A 24,444-nucleotide genomic window follows, 5' to 3' on the forward strand; every position below is an offset into this window, starting at 1 on the left:
TCATCAAAAGCTTGGTATTTTTTTTGGAAGACGAAATGTGGTATTTTTTACATAACTTCGACGATTATCGTTGAGAAATGTCTGGACGTATTATATTATTATATTATTTATGTATTCTAAGATTATATATAAAGTAAAAGTATTTACATGTTTTAATGATTTTATTTTAATCTTAAGTGTATATTATTTATTTGATTAATTATTAACAAAAATATTTCTTTATATTAACTTGTGACTTACTGTAAATCTATCGTTTATCGGTAAAATGGAATTGCGAACCCAATATAATACGTTAAGCATTAATGTATAATTATGTACCGTCTGCGATGTTTTTGACAACAGATATGATATTCTTAAAAAATAATTCAGAATATTATACTGGAGTCTATTAAATCTCGATTGTTTATGAAAATGCTTCCCATGTGTGGTACACAATTTTCTCGGGGCGCGTGCCACTAAATAAACATGGTGTCAGGTAAGGGATACAGGTAAATAAGAGACGATAATTGCTAATAAAAGATCAAACATAGCGTTATTAAAAACTATAGATATAGCTTGGACATTGAGCACCTCCTAATTAAATATCATCAAAATGTTGGTAGACTCGTTACATAGTTCATCACCATGCCAAAGAAACAGAGATCCGCCAATGATCGAGGTCGATGTATAAAATATACAAGACAAGGGATTTAACGCTTAAACAAAACAGTATAGAAAGAAACTAAAATGGTAGTGGTTTGGTTTGTTGAAAAATAAAAATATTAATTACCGATGTCATATCCTAACATATTATTTGAACACAGGTAAATACATTAGAGTATTGATATGAAATTTTTAAGAGAAGAAAAAAGAGAGATAAAATATCCGCGTAATTTCTCAAAATATTATTTGAAACACATGTTAAAACATTAAAGCATTGATTTGAAATTGTCCACCGATCCTGGCAAAAAGTTGTACCGACTTATAGGCGGGTCAATGGCAAATCCCTCCAAAATAATCTCAAAAATCACAACCGACTTATAGGCGGACCGACTTATAGGCGAGTATATACGGTAGTATATACTAGAAAGCATTAATGGCATTATAATAAAGAAAATGATTCTGAAAAACAGGTAAATGAACTGCGAGACAGCGCCACACAGATTGAGGAAGAGATGGATAAAACAAAGAATTCCATGCATCAGAACAAAATGGAGGTGGCTCGACTCAAAGGACAGCTGGAGAGACTGGACACAAAGGATCCAAAATATGTAAGGGTCTCATTTGTCCCCCCTTCTGATCCTCCCCAAGTAAGGTTACATCTAGTAACCCTCATGTTTAAAGAATATCTTATACCTCAGGCTGGTAACTTTAAGACATCATTTTCAGGAAAACATGTACAGGAAAACATGCTTATAGCAAATGTATGGATCATACATTGCTTTTCCTGTTGACAGTCTGTTACTCTATTAATAGGAATGAATTTGGTATAAGCATGAATTTACTGTATTCATTTTCTTTAATAAATTTAATTTGACCGTAATGCTAATGTTTGATTAATTTTGTAAACCATTAGTGTTATAAATTGATCTGGAAGTGGAATTGACATCAGAGTGCTTTACGAAAGTGTATAAAAAAAGTTGTTTATCCACATTTCAAGTATTTAGGATTTAAGTGGAGAAACAGAAAGGAGAAAAAGGTGAGCTTTAGGATGTGATGGATTAGCTTACAATTTTACCAAAGGCTTTAATGAGGAAGAAAAATCTTGAATCAGATACGAATTTCAGATCAATATTTGAAAATGTTCAATTTTGACTACACTAATTTATCAGTAGTTTGGTAGAAGTTAGTTTATATTTCTTTTACACAAAAATGAGCAATTTTGAATTAGTTTAAAGACAGGGTAAGAGAGAGAGAGAGAGAGAGAGAGATTCTCTGTCAAAGTGTTTTGGCCTTTGGGTTGTTTTTAGTTGTTCTTTATAAGGATTAAGGTAGCATACAAAGTAATGTATCAGTAGAGGTGAAATGGGAAAAGGTCCATTGAGATATATGATGTAGAGGAAGTGCATTTTCTACAATGTGTTACCCAATAAACATTTTTGGTCATTTTGTGGAAGAACCAAAATAATGTGTTAATTGATTTTTCTTTTATATAAACTTTATTTAAATTTAAAACCGAATATTTTTTTGCTTTTTTAGAGGAAGCTGTATGCTGAAATGGTTGATAAGGAGCAACAGATTAGTGAGAGTAACCAGATGTATGGCCAGCTTAACCAACAACTGGAGGTCATGTTAGACACCATTGCTAGGGAAACAGAAGACATCAAAAAGCTAGAAGTTCAACTAAATGATGGTGAGATATTTTTATAAAGACTCAGCGAGGAGAACACTATTTAATAAAACTGATGAGTTTTGTAAAAGTTGGATTGAGATTTTGTAGAGTTTTCATTATTATGATATTCTTTAAAGATACTGGCTTCCTAAAATTTTTTGAAAAGTATCGGTACATTAAGTTTTTGGTGAAAAATTCTTGTAGATCGTATTGAAAGTAATGAATCCATTCGTAATGATCTGGACGAGATTGTTGGAGGATTACAGGGATACTTATCTCACGTGAAGACAAAGGGTCAGAAAGCTCAGCGAGATTATGAGACACTGCTTAGTGAGAAGATGGCGCTCGATGATCAGTGTCGTAAACTTGAGCAGGAGCTCAGTGTCTTGGACAGCGAAGCTAGCAAAGTGCCAACCCTTGAGCAGGTAAGGACAACTATTTATATCTGTAAAAATCCTGATGGTCTTAATTTATTTAGTTTCCTTTTGATTGAATTAATTTGTTTTTTTTCGTGGCATGTTTTATTATGGCTTTACCCAGTAATTATTATCGTGATTACAGGTCTCTGATAAAGAATCAGATGAGGTGATAGACATTTGTTCTATTTTCAAGTTTGTTTATTAAAATATTGATTCTTAATTATTTGGGGGGGGGGGGTATTATACCTTGAAGACATTTTTAAGAGAGTAATTCAACATCAGTATACAAATACAATGAATACGTATTTTAATATTCAATACTGATAAACAGACTTGAAGTGAACTGTAACAATTTAGAGAAAAGGGAATTGGGTTGTTCCTCTTTTCTTTAATACATAATATTTATCACTTAGGTGGGCTTAATGAATATTTTGTAGATTATATACTTTGATTACCAGAAATTATCGATGACATTTCTAATTTACATTTTTTCAGTGATTGTTGTATTTTTAACTCCACAGAGACTGATGGAGTTGGAGGACTCGCTGGCCAAACACCAGGATATGAACCGGACTCTGGAGGACCAGATCCACAGAAATCGCTCCAAGGATGCAGAGTATCAGGACAGGATGGAGTCTACAGCTCATGAACTCCAGGAAATGAAGCGAGCTATGAAAGACGCGGAAAGGAAAGTCAATGTAAGTGACATCGACTGAAGTCATTAAGGGAAAATCACTAAAAATCTAGCTGGAGAAATATTTAAAAAGTTGTTGTGATATTGAAAGTCCCTACATTTTTCTTTTGTGAGCTATTAAAGTTCAGACAAACCTTGTTGTCTTTAACGCACTGGAGCTGAGATAAAAAATCAAGGATCCAAGGATTCAAGATATTGAGGTTAAAATATATAAAGAAAAATTGGTTGCAATTTCTAACTCACTTTAGCATATCCATGGTATTCGAGACATCAGGGGCCCATTTTACAAAAGAATTTACAATTTTAGTTGCTTGTAAAATATTGCAAAATAAATGATTCTTTTTTTTAAATTGTTTGCATAAATATATCTTCCAAAATTCCCTTTAAAAAAGATGAAAAAGATTTCCAAATTTATTTAAAAAACAAGAGTTATTTGAAAAATTACATTTTGGTTTTAATCGTAAGTTCTTTAGTGAATTGGGGCCCAGTGTTTGAGATATCAATTTTATATTAGTATGTAAAATGTTTTGATTTGGTTTTGCAGAATGATAGACAACAATTTGAGCGACAAATACAGACTGAGCGAGAGAGAGCAGAGCGAGCCATGAAGGAAGCTCGAGAAAAACAGCATCTCGAGGATGAGATCAGGAAACTACAGGGTCAATATAATAATACTATGGTATGTTGTTGTAACTGTTAGTTGTTGTGTCTGTCTCTTGTTGCCTTTCTAACATATCCTGATATCTGAAATACTTGGAAAGGCTGTGTAGGAATGATCTCTTAATCATTTTGTTAATACTCTATATTTTAGGCTCAATTAAGTGATAGAGATAGAAAATTAAATGACTCCATTCCTCAACCAGAATTAAAGAAACGGTTAAAGGACCTCACACAGACCATTAAAGCTGGCAGGGTAGGTTATTTTTCCTTGATTTTATTACTTCTGATGGAGTTGATCATTTCAGTAGTGCCTCATGTAACTTGTTTGTTAAGAAAAAAGGCACATTGTATGTCCCTGTATATAAATTGTTAAAGAGGTTCCTTTCATTTTTGATAAACATATTTCTGCTGTTGAGTATCATTAACTGATTAGCTGTGTTCCACCTTGTAGAGCCCTATCAGCCCACAGAGTGACAGAGATGTGCTAGGAAAAACTTTCAAGGAACTTCAGCAGTTTATCCAGGATAATGCCAATAAAAGTCTCCACGAAGTGGAACAGATGAAGAAAACCACTACCCAGGTACATGAAACTCAGACTTTGTGATTTGAGATATATAATAATGATTGGTTTTAAACAAATATCAAAGTATATATTTTTTTCTTATTCTTTTTTTTTTAAAAGTATTTTCATTATTTCATTTGTGACAAAATTATTAAAGCTTGTCAAAAAAAAAAAGATAATTATATAATCATGATGTTTCCCCTTGGTAGCCTCTCGAATCTGGCAATGTACATGTAAGTGATTGTAACACTTGCCGGGAATGACATAGCTGATGAAACTTAGCTTTATTACAACCTCAAAGTAGTAGTGTAGATTTATATTAAACTGCATAAATGATGTCTTAAATCTTTCAACAAAATCTTTGTAGTACTTATATTTTATTTCTTATGACAACTTTATTCGACTTTAGTGTTGAAATACATGTAGCCTGAACTTCATGAGCAATGTTTTAGAATCTTATTAAAATGTTATCTTTATAATACATCTGCCTGTAAACTTTCTGTAGAATCATTGATCATTTTGTTTGAAAAATCTTTCTTTCCTGTTAGGTGGAGGAAAGATAAATGTACACATTCAACTGGTTCTGTAAAATGGGAAATTTTTCAGCCATATTTTATTGTTTCAAATGAATGTCCTTTCAGTATGGAATTTGGGCAAATATAACAAGCACGCTTTTAATACTGTATATTACCCAAGCTTTGGAAAAAATCAAGGGATGATTTCATAAGAAGTCATTTGTTATTGGCCTTGTGCAAGTATTACCCATCCAGGAAATTTTCCCATTATACCTTATTCATATTGTAATATATCTTTAAGCTTTGTTTAGAAAATTGCAAAACATCTCCAATTCTCTACTCACATGTTACATGTATATATTAAGATATTATATATCTTATTATTATTATAATATTATAAAGATTCAATCTCGAAATAATTCTCTTTTTCACAAGCTTATTAGACTCAGCTGTATTAATCTTGAAATCTTGTACTTATGTCATGTTGAGAAAGAGGAGTTTTATCAAGCAACATTCAATCAAACAGTACACAGTAGTACCAATATCAGTCAGTGAGCACATATGTTTTCAGACAAAATTTTTTTAATTTTTTTTCCATAATACAAGAAGTAAATTCATCACATATTTTGTATCTTATTTGTTTTAACAAAGGCTTGGGATGTATGAAGGGGGCATGGAATATGTTGAAATAGGAAAGCATTTTGTTAGTCAACACAATGTTCTAATGCTAGATAAGAACATTTTATGGACAAGTCTTCATCATGAATTTTAAATTTCTTACAGGCTGATGCAGAAATTCAGACACTGAGAGAAAATCTGAAAAAGGCAGAAAACAAGTTACAAAGACGGTCCGAGAAAGACCAGAGTAGGGATGAGAAGGTAATGTATGTCCGAGTTTGAAAACAAGAAGAAAAATGAGGGGATTTCTTCAGGTAGCTTATAAGACACTAGATTTTTAAGTAAAGTCCTCATTTATTGACTGTTTTTAGTTGGAGGCAGAGAAAAGAGCGAATAGGGATCTGCAGAATGAAATACAGAGACTAAAAGCAGCATACAAAGATCTGGAGAATAAGTCTGCTCAGGTAATTACTGATAGGGAGGGGGGTTCTTATTTTTTTTTGAAAAAGTTTTTTATTTATTTATTTTTGCAGAAGGAAATAAATTTGATGGGAAATATCAAGTCTAATGAAAAGACTCTGAGATATTTTATTGAATAATGACGAAAGTCAGTGCTTTCTAAAAATACCTTTTTCAGTACAGAGGGAAATCCAGAAAATACTACACTATGTCTGAAAATAACCACGACCAAACAAAACTAACACAAATTCTGTCTCACAAACTTTAATATTTAGTTTATTAAAGTAGAAATGAAACACACAATGCTTTACCCTCAATACTTGCTTAATAGGGTCGACCAATTATGAAGATAGTGTACCGGCCAGAGTCTGAAACAGACTCATTGAATTCTGAGGAGAAAGCTCTGTATGATGAGCTCCAGAGGGAGCTGCTAGAACTAAGGCGTAACATGAGAGTCAAGGAGAATGAAAATGCAAAGCATGTAAGTGCTTCAAAATATGACAATATTTTTTTTAATAAATAAACATTTGTTTGCATTTAAAAGAAAGTATTGGAATTTCAATGAGTCTGTAATTATTTATAGCTGGCCAATGTAGAAAATGAGGCTGCCATGTTAGAACAGATGGTGAGGGAGCAAGAAGAAGAACTAGCCAAGACCAGGGAGGAAAACGAACTGGAAAAAGTAAGGGGAATAACTCAATCCTTCTGAAGAATAGATAGAAGTTTTATTTCTTGTTGAAAGATTCATACCATACATACAGAGTTTCAAGCTTTGTTGTTGATATTTATCTTTAGATCAGAACAGAGGTATAAAATAATTTAATAATAGTATTCACTGGATGTCAGCCTTTCTTTGTTTTTGCACATTATAAGTTAAGGTGCCTGTATACTCAGTTTTTGGGTTGGTGATCTGTGAATTTTTTTTAAAGGTTTTTCAAGGAATTATTCTTTTTCTGTATGAAAAGTACTTTGAGGTGGTGGTACATGCATCCTCCATGCAAAAAATCCAACAGAATGAAATGGATGCAAATATTTTTGGACCTCAAGATGTTTTTAGATACATATCTTTGCTTGTCTGTCATGTATATAAAAGTGTGTGTAATGAATTCAAATTAATTTGAATAAAATGCTTAGCGATATAAGATGAAAATTACAGATTGAATTGATTCACTGATTAGAAACACTTGTGATTTTCTTGTGGTAGGAAAAGTATGAGGCTAGAATGCAGGTCATCGCTCAAGATCTGGAGCAGGCACAGGTCACGGCCGACCAGCTGAAGCACATGTTGGATGAACGTGATGCCATCCTCCACGGAGAAATGCAGAATAAAAACATGAACAATCAGATGATCAGTGAGTTTTATTAACCTGAGATAACATTACTAGAGTCATATTTTCTGAAAAAATTGAGAAACAAGCATAAACAGGTATTTCATGTAAGAGTTCATCAAATTTAATATATTATTTTCAATGTAGAAGTGTTATATTAATATTTCTTTCTTTATAAACAGCTGATTTAAATTCAAAAGCAGGTAAAGATGATCGATGTTTAACTAACACTTGATTTCACCACTCCAGAAAAAATAGGGAAAAAATGGGAGCACCTATTGTCATTCACATTCCCAAAAATCCCCCTTTCACCTTGGTTTTAATATGTTTCTAATTATAACTAATGGTGTCTGTGTGCCCTTAAATGAAAGTAAACTGCATGGAAATGATCCCAGTCTCTGCACAGTGTTTAATTGTGATGTTTAATGGATTCAGTAAAAATTCATGACCACCAAGCATGCTCTTGAAGTGACCTAAATTTGGGTATATTTTTGTCTTGTCATTTTGTGATCCCAGAATATTGCATGTCTTTCAAAAACAATAAAAGATTTAAATAGATGAAATATTTTAGAAGTTTGTTATTTGATTATATAAAAATTGGATTGTTAATTTTTTTTTCAGCACTGAAAGGTTTTAGTAAATTCTTACCATGTAATCACTGTAATATTCCAGGTGCCCAGGAATCTGAGTTGACCAAGCTGTATGACATTTTGGAAACTCAGCGACAGGAAATAGAGCATTTGAATCACCTACTGGACACAATGGCTGCTGGAGGAAGTGCTGCAGGTCAGGAATCATATATAGACTCTAAACAATTACTGTACAATCGCTTAATATCATGGGGTTGAATTTTTAGGATTGAGGAAAAAAATTTTGGTTCAGGCTCATCAGAGACTTCTGCCTTGTTTGTCTATGTACATTTATTTCTGTTTTTTTTTGCCATTAAAAAAAACAAAACAAAATAATGAAATTGTTCCTTTTTGTAACAGCTGGTCCTGCTTTTGATGATGAGTTGTGGAAATTAAGACAGGAGGTCAACCGCTTAAAAGAGACACTAGCCATGCAGTCTGCATACATTCAGTCCATGCCGAATCCCCAGGGTACAGTAGGCACTCAAGCCGGCACTGGGGTGGGCCCATCTCAGGTTAGTTACAATCACTGTTTCTTTTACTTTTTTCCATCAGAATCAGAGGAGGTACATTTTTAAAAAACATGGCTATACCTTTTATTAGAATTGATAATTTGAAGATAAAGAGAGAAAAAACAGATTTCAAACTTGTTCCTGTTTATTAATCTTTCCAATTTTTTTGGTCCCTCAGGGAATGCCATATCACGGTCAAGCTTCTGGACCCTCACCTTACAGACCAGTATTAACACAGCAACTAGGAGCTCCTATTGGGGTCATGCCTGGGGCACCAATGGGATCAGTGCCTGGAGCAAGAGGAACGATGGTATGAAAATTATCATGAACATTTACTAAACAGTTTTCATGTTCTGTCTTCTAAATACTAAATTGACAGGCTAATCTTTTAATGTTATGTTACCTGTTTTTTTAGGATCCTCAGTATACAGCTCAGGGTGGGGCTCCATATGGTAGTTATCAGCCAGGTATAGGGGCAGAGAGAGGGGAAGCAAGAGCACTATCTGGAGGGAGACCAGCAGGAAGGTCAAGGTCAAGTGAAGGTCGACTTACACAAGGACAGAGACATTCCAGCAGAGGTAAGAACAGCTGTCATTAAATTTCAATACATTATTTTCTGTCTGTTGCACACATTTTTAACAACCAAATGGTACATGTGTATTAAATTTGCCCCAAAATATTTCTTAATACCAAAACTCAAGATAGTTAAAGCTGTTATCTGTATTGATAGGTGGAGCTCGTGATTCAGACAGGGAAAGTGTGAGAAGTCACAGGAGTGGAAGATCTGGACCTAGCCGAACAGGACGAGAAAGAACCAGATCTTCCCGCTCTAAAACAGCATTTGAGCCAGTGCATAAGCCACAAGCTTACAAGCCAGTTCAGACTCCAGGTGTCTATCCATCAGGTGTGGTCAATGCTAGTCAGGGTCCCCAGCCACAGCCCTCTCACAACATTCCAGGATATCAACCAGCCACAGGGTCCTTCCACAGTAGTCTCTTTCCACAGGGTGTTGCTCAAACTAGAGGGGTCAGTCAGACCCCAGGAATTGCAGGCACACAAACACCAGGCTATGGCAGTACCCAGACACCTGGATATGGTGCCACGCAGGCCTATGGGTATGGTACAAACCCAGGTGTAGCTGCTTGTGCCACTCAGACTCCAGGCACCCATGGAACACAGACTTCTTACCCTGTTGGACAGATAAATTATGTACCTGTGGCAGCAAATCCTATTCAGTCCACAGGATCTGGTAGGATGTTCCTACCTGCGTACTCCACGTCTCCTGAACGACCCGCTGGCAGGATCTACTACCCTCCCGGTGGTGCCCCACCACCCCCACCTCCACCTTCCTCAGGATCCACTCAGTATGGTCCAGCTTCTCCAGGCCCCCGGGTCACATTTCTGCCATTAGCTCCAGTAGCAGCTGGAACACCCGTGAAGGGTCGCGCACCAGATGGTTCTATGACTGTCCCACCCAGTCCCATAGGTAAGTGTCCTGAAATATCATTTTACAGTAGGCCATCTTTAAAATACAGTGTAATGCTTGTTTGCCCTCTCCTGACCCAGGTTAAAAATATTGGGTTGGTAGGTAGGTGGGAAATTTTTTTTCCCTTGAAAATTTCAATATCAATGCTGAATTTTGAAAATATATTGGAATAAATTTTTTAAAATATATATTGTTTCCTGGAGGTTATAAAAAGTTTCGAGTCGGACCATTTTTAGCCAGTTCGCCGGGAAAGGGGAAACAAACATTTTTTTTTAAAGATGGCCTTAACATTAGAACTTTAAACATTTACATGTAATCTGATACCAATACGGAGAAAGCAGAGTGAGGAAATATTGGTGTTCAGAATTTTTCTAATATACCCCCTGCAAACAGTCTTTCTCTCTGTCTGTCTGTAGACATTTTTTTGCTGGGGATTATCTCTTGAACTATTAAATATTTTATTTTAAACTTTGTAGAAATAATATATACCATTTGAATATATGAACCTGGGTTTTTTTTCCAGACAAGTTTGTCAAAATTTTTAAAGTTCAGGCTTTTTATAAGATATTGCATTGTGCAAACTGAAACATGATTTTTAACCATACTGTAGTTGTTTGTATAAGGTCAAGGTCACAAAATTCACAAGTTTATTGTTCTTTTGGCCATGACTTTTCAATGCCAAGACTGTGGATCGTCAAATTTTCATGACCACAGGTGTTACAAACTTCAATAAATTACATTTCAACAAGATTCTTTTTTATTTTGCTTTAAATTTTTTTTAGCAAGATCTTTTTAAGCTATCAGTTTTTATATGATGCCCTTTCTTGATGTCCCATGAGGGTTACTAGTCGTATTAGGACAGCTCTAATTCTTACTAGGAAATAATGGTATTTCTTACTAGGAAATACTGGTATTTGGTACAATGTATCTGATACAAAATATTTTTCAGTTATAAATTTATGTCATGGAGCATATTTCTTACATCATGCAATATTTTTCTTCATCCTTAGAATGATAGTAGTTTGTATTTTATTTTTAAGATCATGCATGTTTATTGCTATTTTGATCATGCATTGTGTTGAATTCTTGGTTAAATTTTGCATGAATGCCTAGTTAGTGTGATGCATGAATCAGTTAAATACTCGCAAACCATGTATTTCAAGGTCATTTAACATTTTTTGATGTCAGTAATCAATAAATTAATTAAATACATATTAAACTGGTGGATGCTTAAAATATGATGCATGTGCTTCTATGATCATAAGTTATAAAAATGAATGCAAAAGAGAAGTGTAGATTTTAAACAAAAAATTTTTTTATCTGCCTAATTATCGGGGTAAATTAGCCTGAAAGCAGGTAATTCTAGTAGTAATTAAAAACCCATGCTGCCCCTTTGTTGACACATGAGCTAAGCTGAATACACCCTGAGTAAAATCATGCCCACTCATGTCAGTGAGAAATTCACTCATCCGGATCATCTATACAGTATTAGTCTGTTCTATTGAGAACATACAGGAGATAATAAACAGTCTCTTGTGTAATAATTCCAAGTAAATCCAAAAGTTATGTAGGAGGATTAGGAATGGTATTTACACATGGTTCTTGTCGGATAGGACATTGTGCTATATGATGCTTTTGGAATTAAATGAGTAATTAAAGAATTAGTCAACATCTGCTCTGCATGGTAGGTCTTTTTGTGTTGACACCATGATTTAAAGATATGCTGCACTGTTGTTAGGAACTCTATAGATGGGAAAATATGCTATCTTGGGAGGCCTAGTTTACTAGCATTTACGTACCTTTCCGTCTGAAATGTGCCATCATGGGGGTTTCTTTTTATAGCATTTAGCGTATAAAAAAGTCATACTCAAATGAGTATTTTACATGTAAGTGTCACTAATGCAGTGGCAGGCTAGCTACTGCATCTATCTGCCTTTTTTTTTCTAACATTATAGTGCTTACATCATAAATCATTGCATAAAATGTAACATAATGATGTTTTAAAATGTACACAATTACAGTGGCAGGGTCGGTTAGCATGGATGGGGGCCAGCCACGTGGAATCCTGAAGAACGCAGATGGAGGGGGAGATGATACGTACCTGTTCTGTAACGTACCTGAACACCATGATCTGGTAAATAAAAAATTCTATAATTGTGAATCATGATTCAATGAATGGAAACAATTACAGACAAAGTGGATTTTTTTTTTCACAATTTGTGATTTTATCTTCATTCACTATGTCCAGGACACTGGGATACATTAATTGTTTCATCCATTAATTATTTATGTTATCTTTAAATTAGGCTATTTTAAAATACCTTGATGAAAAAGTTACTTCTGTGTTAAATAAATTATAAACTGATCACATACAACCTTATGATCTTAAAAAAAAAATTCAACACCTACAGTTGTATAAAATCAATGTTGTTAGGGGGAGATTTACTGGAATTCATTAAACTGATATAATCTTGTTTATAGATCACAGGTCATAGATCCTCCGTCAACTCGCATTAAGCCTTATCTGTCTTGTGTAAATAAAGCTTAGCCTCTAATAATTATATATTAAGCACATCTGCATTGAAACTCAGAATTTTTGTTTGATGTGAACAAATAAAGGCTCATGTATGATAGTGATTTTTTTGACACTTTAATCAATGTTATTTCATATACATATATACCAAATTGAAACATTATCCAAGGTATTGATTTACAGGTAAATCTAAATATTTTATTCCCTAATCACATTTCGGGAATTTTGAAAGCATATCTTTTAACGATTTTCAGCCTAAAATGTTTTTGCACTCAACTCTGAATATATAAATAAACATAAATGAAAACCAAAGTTGTAAATTTATGGTCTATAGAAATTTGACAAATCTTAAATCAGTACATCTAATAGTTTTTTAAATACTCAGTAAAATTCATTGTTGAGACTGAGCCCTGTAGATCAAAGTTTTTCAATTAAGTAGATTTATTGCTCAATATAAACCCTAATGAAAGCTTTTAAAGAGTTGAGAAAAGGCATAAAGTTATCCCCAGAGTCTCATATTTAAATGCCCCATTAAGTAATGTGCTTATGAGTAAAAGCTTGAAAGCTGTACCTTTTCACAAAAAAGGAATATATTGTTGAGAAAAAAAGGCATACGAAACCAGGAAAAAGTCAGGATTAAAAGAGAGAGGTTTTGTTCTTAACATTTCTATTTTAAGAGATATTATATTGTTTTTATTTTTTTAATGAAAATATTTTAAAAAAACCCACATGAAATAGCTCTCTAAGTTTTATGTTAATTCTGACAAACAACACTTTAATTGATATAGATATTGTGATTTAGATCTCTAATATATAGCATAGAAACTTACAGTAAAACAGGCTTATAGCGAACACGCTTATAGCGAATTGACGCTTACAGCAGAGTGATTTTCATTCCCCATGACTTTTATATATATATATATATTGTAAACCTAATGAAAATAATGAATTACGCTTATAGTGAAGCAAAATCATCTGTCCCTGACACTTTGTTATAAGCGTGTTTTACTGTATTAATTTTGTTTTTTTACTACCTTTCAATGTCCAGCTGCTTGACAACACAATTACTGTAATATTGACATTTCATGGAATGGTTTTTGTAGGAGGATTATATAGCAGAACTTCAGGAAAAACTCAAAAGAATCAAGGCAAAGGTTGCTCGAGAGGAAGTAAGTTTTAAAGTTCATTGTTTTTTTTTTCTTGCATTTGGAGGGAATAATTAATGAATGTACTTATAGTAACATGATAGCTATTTGAATAATGAAACTATAGATGAGGGTAACTCAATAAAAGTGGATTTTTTAAAAAAACATAATGAAACTATAGATGAAGGTAACTCAATAAAAGTGAATTTTTTTAAAAAACAGGATGTGTATTTTTAAAAGTAGATGAGTATAATATAATGCATAAATTTATTTGGATGTGAATTAACATCTTGTATCTTTTCAAAGGAATTACAACGACAGGCAGAGGAGGAGGATGAGAACAGATTGATACGTAGATTACGCGGGGAGTTAGAGGTATGTCTTACATTGTCTTGTCGAGTATTGTAAATTTAATGACAGTCCTTGACCTTTATCATAACTGTAAAATGACGATCACTTTCATGGGGACTTCATTACCCCCTTGCAATGAAGTGAGTGTGTGCATAACAAAATTTACGCTAGTAGTAATTTATGTCGGGATCTATATGCCCTTTTGTGGTGGACTTTATTGTAACAATTTGTACAAACTTTCAATATCCTAAATGATGGAGATTGGGGGCATATTGTTTTTGGACAAGCTGTTTTCGATATACCAGGTAGATCTTAACAAAGTGAGACAGAGACTTCATTTTTAGTCAGACTTAGGTTTCTTATTATATCAGGGTTATACATGAGATTAAAAGGTCAAATACTAGTTTGCCAACACAAAACTTTGCTCCACCAGTGTATTGTTTATCATTATATACATTGGTTAAGAAACATCTTTCTCTTCTGTATGAATAAGTTTTTAAATTTTCATAAAATGTTCATTAACAGCAAAGAAGAGATGAGCTTGAGGGATTGGATTTAGCCATTGACAAACAGCTTTCTCTTCTGTATGAATAAGTTTTTAAATTTTCATAAAATGTTCATTAACAGCAAAGAAGAGATGAGCTTGAGGGATTGGATTTAGCCATTGACAAACAGAAGAAATGTTTGAAAGACTTAAAAAGAGAGGAGAAATTCCTCGAACATGAAAGAATAGCAGCAAGGGATGAACTGCAATTTATGAGACATCACAATGCAAAAGAAAACAAAAAAAGGTAAAGAAATGTAGACATTAGAAGAATATTGACATATATGTGTATATTTTATGTTATTCTGTCGATACGCAAAAAAGACCTACTTGATAATAATGCAAGTTTTACTTTCACTTTCAAAAGGCGTTTACGAGCCAATGTGTTTGATGAGTCTTTCACGGAGGAAGATGATATAGGCATGGCTGGAAGCCGTAGGAAGTTCTTACGAAATGAAATTGAAGCACTAGAGAGAACCTTGGCCAAGCGGAGGAGTCAATTACAGGATGCAGACAAACTCCTGCGTGTTTGTAACTCCGATCTGGAGGATGCTAAAGAAGAGGTGATTATATTAAATTTTATTAAATATTGGATTCCTCGGTTTTCATTGTTACAGTAATAGTACGTTGAAACTGAGAAAAAAACATTGATGGTAAGATAAAAATTTCTGCATTAAGCAATTATTTGTAATCTAAATTATGCCATTGTCTTCAACTTTTCCAAACATATTATTCATTAATCTCTACCCATGAGTATACACTGCTTGTTTTTTGCTTATTGTCCTAAATGAGCATTTATTAGAATGCCAAACTAATTAACCAAACAAAAAAAATTATAACTGCATATGTTGGAATGGACGTGTATCCATCATAAGGATATTAAATAAATAATAGATAATGAAAGAAATGTGACCAGAGAACTCGGCAAAAATGATGGGACAAAACTTTTGTCACAAAAGATACTTTGTTTTTCAAGTACCCCTGGTAATTGGATTGATATACATGCGACATGTATATTTTAAAAGTTTAGAATTGTGGCTTTCCTGTGTCTTAAAGATATATCCTGGATTGTTTGGCTCAAACACTTCAAGAAAAAAAAACAAATCACCTCGATTTTAAATACCTGCCCAAATCTTCAATAGACTTACAGCTTGTGCCTTTGTAAATTCTTCTATTGACCCAGCTTCAAAACTATCTAATTGAGGAAGGGTATAGATAAAACAATGATGACAATTTTCTAGCATTAAGTAACATACTGTATTTTTTTTGCAGGCAAGACAGACTGTACAGAAGTTTGACTTGGCAGCAGAGAGTTTGCAAAATACAGTAAAAGAGACAGGGGAACTGGAGAAGCGAGCCAATCAGGCTGGGGTAGAGCTCATTAAAGCCTCGGACACGCTCAGTGCAATAAGGGCAGAGGTCAAAGATGCAGAGCGAAAACGAGCAAAGCAAGAGAGACTATTAAGAGACATCAACCAGGTACAATATAGGAGGGATAGAGTCGTAACATGGAGCTACAAAATTTTCACGTTATATAGAAAAGAAAATCAAATCATCTTATGTTTGCTCAATGCCAAAAAAATTAGGTACCGGTAGTGGGAAATCTAATGAAAATTAGACATAGGGTGTTAATTGACATTTGTATGCTGAAAATGTCTTGCTGTTTGGTTAATATAGCAATTGAATGGGACAATAAGGGTTTCAAACTGTGTTGTTTTAACATGTGTTTCATTTCCTTTACAGGTCACTGCCAAAAAAGATGCAGAGTACAAAGATCTAGAGAGTCGGATAAGAAGTGCTACTCAAAAGTAGGTCAAATGCATATACAGTGAAACTCGTCTAATCTGGATGTTGTGTATTCCAAAATCTTGCCTAATACAATGTAAACTTTAAGTCCCTTTCAATATTTAAAAAAAATCAATTGTTTAACTTGTCTAATCTGGCATGTTGTCCAATTCAGCCAATTTCTTTGGAACTGGAACCAGTGGTGTACAAATTAGACAAGTTTTAATGTTCATGGTTCTGCCATGTTATCTTGTAATTGACGACACTGATAGACATTTTTTTTCCCTACAATGTACATGTATAAACACTTTAAATATATTTTCAGCTTACACAAACTTCATGCTGAGCTTGCTGCAGCATCTGCCAGAGAGAAAGAAACCGTGTCAGCATTAAATGATGCAGAAGAAGTTCTGACCAAACGTCGAGCGGATATTGCAAGAATGCGTGATCAGGTAATCTAAAAAAAATTTTCATACCTATTGTGTATTGTACTAGACCAGGTGAGAATATTTTTCTGTTCTAAGCTCTTTATCCCAAACAAATAGAAATGGAGAAATGAAATTACACACTGACAGAACAATTCTGTTGCATTATATTTTTCAGTTACACCCTAGGGCACTAAAACGGCGATCAAAACTGAGCCATGTCAAACTATAACTCACCACCAGCCGGGCCCACTAACTCGTGTATCATAGGGTTTGATTGGATGTTCTTTCAATTTGCATTCAAAATACATTGCCATTGTGTGTTGATGTGCTATAATGATTTTACCACCATATATAACATGTAAATATGGATTCTCTGTAGAAAAGTCAGAACTTGGCGCTCTCTGCTTTTTTGCTATTTGCTGCATTTCCTTGCCTTCTCCCACGCACCTTGCACCTTCCCTCTGTATTAACTCCCTTGCATGTATCTTGCATATTTATAAATATATATATCTTTGTTGATAAAATTCATGCACTCTTGTACATATATATAGGGGTTTCCTTTCATAAAATGTAGATTCCGAATATGGAAAGATGTGTACAGTAATGTGTTGAAAAATATACAGTCTATTCATTTTAAATAATCATAACCCTTTCCACTGTATATACATGTATATACGCAAGATGTGCTTTATTAAGGACTATCTGCTAGGAGATGCTAGAAAAAGTGACTTGTACTTATGTTTTGCTTACAATAACTTCATGCAGGGAACAACCCTGTCAGTAATGTTGAGGTGTATTTGCATATTCCCACATGCATTGTACACATGTGCAGCACAGACATGCATCATCCTGCAAATTCACAGTACACATCTGTTCATTTGTGGTTTGGGGACTCTCATCTCTCATGGCTTTGTGGCTCCACTTTGTTTGAGTTATGGAATTTCTGTTGGTGCTGTGGATTTGTTTCCTTTTCTCCTTATGTTTGTATTTTTTGGTCTTCCACATTCACACACAGGTTATCAGCCATTGTATGCATTTTTTTTAAACGGGAAACATTATTTTTTTGAAATCCATGTTTACATATTATAATGTTAAATTTTCATTGTAGCACTTTATTATTTAAAGCTATTAGAGGGCCTGGTGGTGAGTTATGTAGGGGTAGGGGTTCAGTCACTTATCCAGCAATACATTACTGTTTGATATTAAATGAAGAATTCCTGTATTTTATCGATAGAAAAAAGCATTTATGTCAATACTGCATTTCATTTATCTTAAGAATTATACAAGATCTTTGGAATGAGATTAAACTACTTGGATTTACCCCGAATCTCTGGATTCAGTATTAATATACATGTATATTTATATTATATAGTGTGATCATTATTCTTTAAAAAATTATAAAAATGTGATTTTCTTTTTTAATCTCAAATTAAACTTGATCCAGTTTTATGTTTGAGCAATATGAATGTATGTATCTTGTAATACGTGTACTGAGATATTTTAAATAAAAATTTTAAGTAAACAAACAATTGCCAGATGTTATCTAGCTCAATGGACAGTGCCAACTGACTTCTTCAGCTGTAATGTACATGTAGATTAAGATTTCATATAGGGTGAAAAGAATAAACTATTCCCCTGGCAAAAGTACCAGTTGTTCTTATAATCTTTAAGTAAAAACCCGTGTACATGTAATCATTCACCGTGAGGCACAATGAATATTACATGTTTATAAAGGTTATAAGCTATGAATGAAGAGTGGAAATAGTGCGAAATCATTTAAGATGTTATTAGGGGGGAAATTGTAATCAAAATTTTCCAAATGTTATTATGTACAACTGCATATGGACATCTCCATTTCATCATACCATGGTAAGTGTTGCACATTTCTTTAGTCAATTGTAGGTATAATTCAGACTAATGACAATAAAATACAGGATATAATTTTGATTCCTTAAATCTTACAGATTGACCAACAGAAACAGGAGCTAGAAAAACTGGACCAGAAGATGGGTAAGAAGAGAACAGAGTTCAAGATACTGCAAGAATCACTGGAGAAAAAATCAACAGAGCTTACGTCAGTGCTACGGGATGCCGAGGCAGAATGTGTTTCCAGGCAGAGGGAGGCTAGGGTAATGATCAGGGCAGAGAAAGAGAGAATCTCAAGTGAGATAATCTCAAGTGAGATAGGAGAGAGAGAATCAGTTACAGATATACTGGGAGTAGTTGTATCAGTGCAATGGCTTACTCTTTTTTTATTTTATTCAAAAGCTTAGTAGAGAGATTAAAATGTAAGTATTTGATTTGCATGTTTTGAGTGTGTAGGTACATGTATGTAAATTGCAAAGTGTTAATTTTTGTAGGATCTCAAGGACAAAGTAAGTGAATTGGAAATGCAGAAAAATGAACTGTTACAAACTCTGAAAATCAAACGAGGTGAACTTCATAAACGTAAGGAGGAAGTAGAAACAGAGGATGAAGTGCTACAAAAACTAATTAATTCTGTGAACAAAAACAAAACTGAACTTCAGCATGTATTTGAAATGCAAAAGATTGAAAAACATGAACTGGACAGTTTAAAATCACAGCATGCACAGAAATTGGCAGAACTAGAGAAAACGCAAAGAGAATTATTAGCAGTAAGTACTGAGGGAGTAGAAAATATTTGAAATTGCTTTTACAAACAGTTAAAATATTTTGAAATACCTGTATCACCTACAGCCACAATTTTCATGTGTATGTTATGTCAGAATCTGATCTTGTAATTCAAAGTTTCATGAATCTTTTCATCAGGAGAGATCACAATTAGACCAGCTGTGTGCAGAGACAAGTCGGAAGTCTGCAGAGGTCGACCGCTTGCGACAGGCACTAGACCATGACAGACAGGAAGTGGAGAGACTGGCTCTGGAGAAGCAGTCACTGGAAGATCGTCTTAATGCGATGTCGCGAGAGAAAGACATGATGGATGAGAGCACAAAGAATCTAGACAACAAAATCAACCAAATGAGAAGGTATGGAGATTTAATTTATGACATGTTTTAAATATAGTGTATGTTGATGAGGAGACAGAACTTAACATCAAGAAAATAAAAATTTTTACCATAAATTTTTGTTTAACCACAATTTTAGTTGGAAATTTTTAATTATAAGTTTGATGTTCCTTTTTCAGAACACAAAGATCTGTGGAAGAAAAATTAGATTCCTCCACCAAGAGATTTGAGAGTGTGGAGTTGGAGCTCAGACATAGAGAAAAGGAATTGGAGGAGGCAAACCATCAGCGAGCCCAGCTACAAAAGGAGGTTCATGCCCTCAAGGCAACAGTTAAAGGTCAGAATCCCTGCTTAATTTTATAAGCTTCATTTTTTACAAGTTTAATTTATGATTGTTTAACTTGCATATGTTTTTCCTCTTCAGACTGCAAGAGTGAATTAAAGACTCTGAAGGATCACATTAGGGATTCTGAAGATCAAAGAAAAAGTTTGGACCAAGATTTAAAAGACATTTATCTTAAAAGAGATGAAGCCAAATTAGAGTATGAGCGATTGAATGAAGGAATTCGTCAAAGTAGGGTAGCACATGATGATTACATGCGGCAGGAAAAGGTCAAACAGTCTGAGTTACAAGAACTCTTGAAAAATGTGAACGATAAATCTATAGAATACCAAGAAGCAAAAATGGTGAGCAGAATAGTATTTTTGCCCATACTTAAGAATACATGTGTACTTAAAAAAAATATGTGCAATTATTTTCCAGTCCTGTTTTTTTAATGTCAAAATCACATTAAGATGTGTGGATTATCAGAATGAAATAATGCCATTAAGTGATCTGTGTGTCAATTCAATTTTACAATTAAATAGTTATTACTTGGCTGTTACCATTTATTTTATTTTATTTTGTTAAATATTTTATGTTTTAAAACAGGCACTTAATAAAGTAAGAAAGGAAGTGGAGCGAGAAGAAAGCAAACTGAACAAGGTAAGACTAATTGATTTATTTCCCTTCAATTCCATGTACAGATGTACCGGTATAGTGTGTGGATCATATAGATCTAGCTATACATTTTCCCAGCTTAATATTTTGAAAACTTGATTCAGAAAGCTTTCATTTGCTAGATATATGTAGTTGTATTGACAGTGTTTGGCAATCAGTTTAATTTACCACTAAAAAGATCATTGTATGTTAAATAAACATTTTCCCAGTAACCCTCATTTTTCCATGCTTTGATTGGTAGATTCCTGGCTTTATTAATTTCCAATGACCTAGCATAAAGAAACACTGCATATTAATTAATGCTTTCATTATTTAACCCTTTCAGTTGGTCAGTAATGCTAATTTAGAATTAGAGAACATTCGCTCTGATCTGAAATCCAAGCAGTTAGAGTTGGAACAAGCCACTTACTCCGTCCACAACCTAAAGGTTTGTATGAGGGTCACAAAATGTGTGTTAACGCCAGGAGAACCCTTTATTAACCCCTTTCATATAGGCAAATACAGCAGATAATGTTTATCAACAGAATCTTGATGATATTGAGTATCTCTCTTGTTTCTTTGGTACATGGATCATAATTTTGAAAAAAATTCTAGATATTGGTCATTGACAGTAGAGACAATACAAAATGCAGTATGAAATATGTAGAAATTTGATGTATAATTTAGAGTATATTTAATTACATCTTTTAATATATATTACAGAAAGAGTCAGAAAAATTGCATGCAAGTGAAGAAAAGTTTATGGATTTAGACAAACAAATCAAAAGTTTGGGTAAGATCAGCAATACTATTTAAGGAATGAAGCTTATTTTAACCTATGTTATACAAGATAACATAACTTAGGGCAGTTTACGCTTTATAAACCACAAAGTGGTTTATAAAAAAGCGTAAACTGCCCCAAGTTATGTTATATCGTTTAACATAGGTTAAAATAAGCTTCACTCCTTATAATTTGATTTCAGTGTAGACAATAACACAATTTTTCCTCCAAAAAATAGCTTCAAATTGAGCATATTTTAAAAGTAACGTCAAGCGGAGTAATATGTATTTGACGTAACTCATTGTGACATAGGCAACTTATGTTATGTGATATAAACGAAATCTTTTATCCAATCAAATGACGTGTTACAACTTAAATTATTTTCATTTGTGTAGATCTTGTATGCATTAACTGGCACAATGCAGGCAAAATTTTTCATGCATTTCATGTATAAGATTATTTTCTGTTACAGAGAAAGAAATATTGGACAGAAATGAGGAGAAGAACGAGTTGGCAAAAGCATTATCTAGGTCATACGAAGAACTACAAAAAGCTCGCACTGCCTCAGCACAGGTAAAACTTGCTTTCACTGTGTAGTAAAATGAAGTGTTTGACATAGTTGTCAACCCTTAGATAAAAAATTATTTTCTTTCATTTTTTCAAATTTTTGTGAAGTATTTTTATTTCTTCTGTATTCTTTGACAAAGGTACCTGTGTGCATTAATTGTTTAATGATTTGCTAAAACTTTTAGATGTTGGTTTTAATTTAGAGAAATATAACACTTGTAATTTAAAACTATTCACTTACATCCACTTTCCTAACTCCCAGGAACAGGAACGAATGACACGAGAGCGTTTAGAACTCGAAAATGCTCTCCATGACATTCAGACCCAGCTAGAACAAGCAAAACAGGTAACAGTTTGTGTAACCCCCACAGCTTTTAATTGTTTGCTTGTCTGTCTGTCTGCATGTAGTAACAGAGTCTGCATTCTAGTTTTATATTCATACTGCATGTTGAATTTTATCTAAGTTCTTTTTTTTTCAAATGATTCAAGATTGCTTATATAATTTTCACAAATTCAAGTAAAAAGTAGATTATTTAAGTACTGCATGCTTTTGTTAAATTGGATGTCCATACACTGCTATGCTTATTTGATGCTTGCTATGTTTTATTGTAGTTTATTCTGTTACAGGTAGATGTAGATACATACTCTTTACAACGTCATAGCAATGACAAGTATTAATTTCCAAGTTTAAAATAATTTCAACACACTCGTTCTGAATTTATTATCCATCTGACTCGTACATGTATATGGAATACTTATGTTACAGGACAAAACAGGCATTTTGTTTTTTATTTCCTCCTAATTGAAGATTTGGGGGCATATAGTTTTTGGTCTGTCCATCAGTTATGTCTGCAAAAATTTTAACATTGCCCATAAATTCTGAACAGTTGAAACTAGGGCTTTCATATGTGTATTCCTTGTGACAAGACTTTCTTTGGATACCAACATAACTGACCTCTTGACCTTGACCTTGGAGTTTGATCCACTTTTGCAAAATTCTAACAAACTTTAACCTTGGCCATAACTTTTGAATGCTTGGTGCTAGGGCTTTCATATTTCACAAGTGTATTACTTGTGACAAGAAAGTTCCAATATTTTTTATCTTCTAACCTTGACCTAGGAGTATGACCTACTTTTGAAAAAAAAAAACTTGAACCTTAACCATAATTTCTGAATGGTTGATGCAAGGGCATTCATATTTTACCAAGTATATTCGTTGTGGCAATACCTTTCTATAGGTACCAACATTTTTGAGCTCTTGACCTTGGAGTTTGAATGGCATTTAGAAAACTTGAACCTTCCCCATGAGCTGTCATATGGGGGCATCAGTATTTCACAAACACATCTTACTTTTTTTTGCTTCAGCTTGTGTTTTGCAGTAAATCAAGTAATTTATTTGTATATTTGACACTATCTGTTTTTGTGATATCATGAAATGCAGATAAGATACAATCGATAACGAAAGGGTAGGAAATATTAATGAAATTAAAAAGAGCAAGAAAATGTTTTAAGTGAAATTTTTCTTACTTTGAAATATTTTCTCTTAATTCCATTTCTTCAATTGAAGATGCCCATTAATGACAGAACAAAAGAAGAGGTAGCAATTTATATAACTATTAATAAAGGTGTTCAGTTTAACAATAAGTAATGCATAATGTATCTATGAGTATTAAATATGATATAGCTATTGTAGAATCATGCAATTATAATTATTCATCAAAAAAACATAATTTCATGCTTATTTTGATATGTCACAGCTGATGATTGCAATTAATACAGAAACAATGCAACATATGGTAAAAGGGTTTTAACAAAGTCATGCTTACTCATGAATGTTTAACATCATCTCATTCTACTTTTTAAAAAAATGTGGTTATTTTTTAATTTAACTTTTAACCATGTTAACAGTTAAAAATATTAATTTGAAGTAAACAATCTAAATATATATGTAGGCATTTATTTTTATTTGCAAGATGTGTTAATCGTTCATAAGTAAGCATTCTTTAGTGTGTTTATGAACCAGTCCTGTTGTGTAGTCAACATGTGTCATATTTGTTATTGCCAAACCTACTGTTCCTCAAAAAAAATAAAAAGGCTTGTTCAGCATATTAGCATAACATTTGCTCTGATGCATTTCCAAGTGCATTAAAT

The 24,444-nt window shown here is 33.4% G+C and overlaps 1 protein-coding gene across 1 annotated transcript in view; it reads left to right on the forward strand.

Moving 5' to 3' along the window:
* The window catches only part of LOC133192185 (centriolin-like), a 55,518-nt gene that overhangs the window by 24,721 nt on the left and 6,353 nt on the right, over positions 1–24,444 (forward strand). The window contains exons 11-46 of the mRNA XM_061328148.1: positions 1,113–1,250; positions 2,179–2,332; positions 2,516–2,736; positions 3,252–3,428; positions 3,969–4,103; positions 4,236–4,337; positions 4,536–4,664; positions 5,945–6,040; positions 6,151–6,243; positions 6,570–6,719; positions 6,822–6,920; positions 7,443–7,590; positions 7,749–7,769; positions 8,239–8,352; positions 8,556–8,710; positions 8,886–9,017; positions 9,123–9,285; positions 9,438–10,193; positions 12,215–12,327; positions 13,830–13,895; positions 14,178–14,246; positions 14,850–15,013; positions 15,134–15,329; positions 16,039–16,245; positions 16,510–16,574; positions 16,877–17,003; positions 18,944–19,108; positions 19,340–19,615; positions 19,770–19,987; positions 20,146–20,303; positions 20,391–20,653; positions 20,898–20,951; positions 21,292–21,393; positions 21,669–21,738; positions 22,199–22,299; positions 22,556–22,639. Coding sequence (XP_061184132.1) covers positions 1,113–1,250; positions 2,179–2,332; positions 2,516–2,736; positions 3,252–3,428; positions 3,969–4,103; positions 4,236–4,337; positions 4,536–4,664; positions 5,945–6,040; positions 6,151–6,243; positions 6,570–6,719; positions 6,822–6,920; positions 7,443–7,590; positions 7,749–7,769; positions 8,239–8,352; positions 8,556–8,710; positions 8,886–9,017; positions 9,123–9,285; positions 9,438–10,193; positions 12,215–12,327; positions 13,830–13,895; positions 14,178–14,246; positions 14,850–15,013; positions 15,134–15,329; positions 16,039–16,245; positions 16,510–16,574; positions 16,877–17,003; positions 18,944–19,108; positions 19,340–19,615; positions 19,770–19,987; positions 20,146–20,303; positions 20,391–20,653; positions 20,898–20,951; positions 21,292–21,393; positions 21,669–21,738; positions 22,199–22,299; positions 22,556–22,639 — 5,481 coding nt within the window. The remainder of the gene's footprint in view (positions 1–1,112; positions 1,251–2,178; positions 2,333–2,515; positions 2,737–3,251; positions 3,429–3,968; positions 4,104–4,235; positions 4,338–4,535; positions 4,665–5,944; positions 6,041–6,150; positions 6,244–6,569; positions 6,720–6,821; positions 6,921–7,442; positions 7,591–7,748; positions 7,770–8,238; positions 8,353–8,555; positions 8,711–8,885; positions 9,018–9,122; positions 9,286–9,437; positions 10,194–12,214; positions 12,328–13,829; positions 13,896–14,177; positions 14,247–14,849; positions 15,014–15,133; positions 15,330–16,038; positions 16,246–16,509; positions 16,575–16,876; positions 17,004–18,943; positions 19,109–19,339; positions 19,616–19,769; positions 19,988–20,145; positions 20,304–20,390; positions 20,654–20,897; positions 20,952–21,291; positions 21,394–21,668; positions 21,739–22,198; positions 22,300–22,555; positions 22,640–24,444) is intronic.

This window comes from Saccostrea echinata, unplaced genomic scaffold (assembly GCF_033153115.1).
Source record: "Saccostrea echinata isolate AGI-Se365-2 ecotype Australia unplaced genomic scaffold, CSIRO_AGI_Sech_v1 ptg000025l, whole genome shotgun sequence".
NCBI classification, from domain to species: Eukaryota; Metazoa; Mollusca; class Bivalvia; order Ostreida; family Ostreidae; genus Saccostrea; species Saccostrea echinata.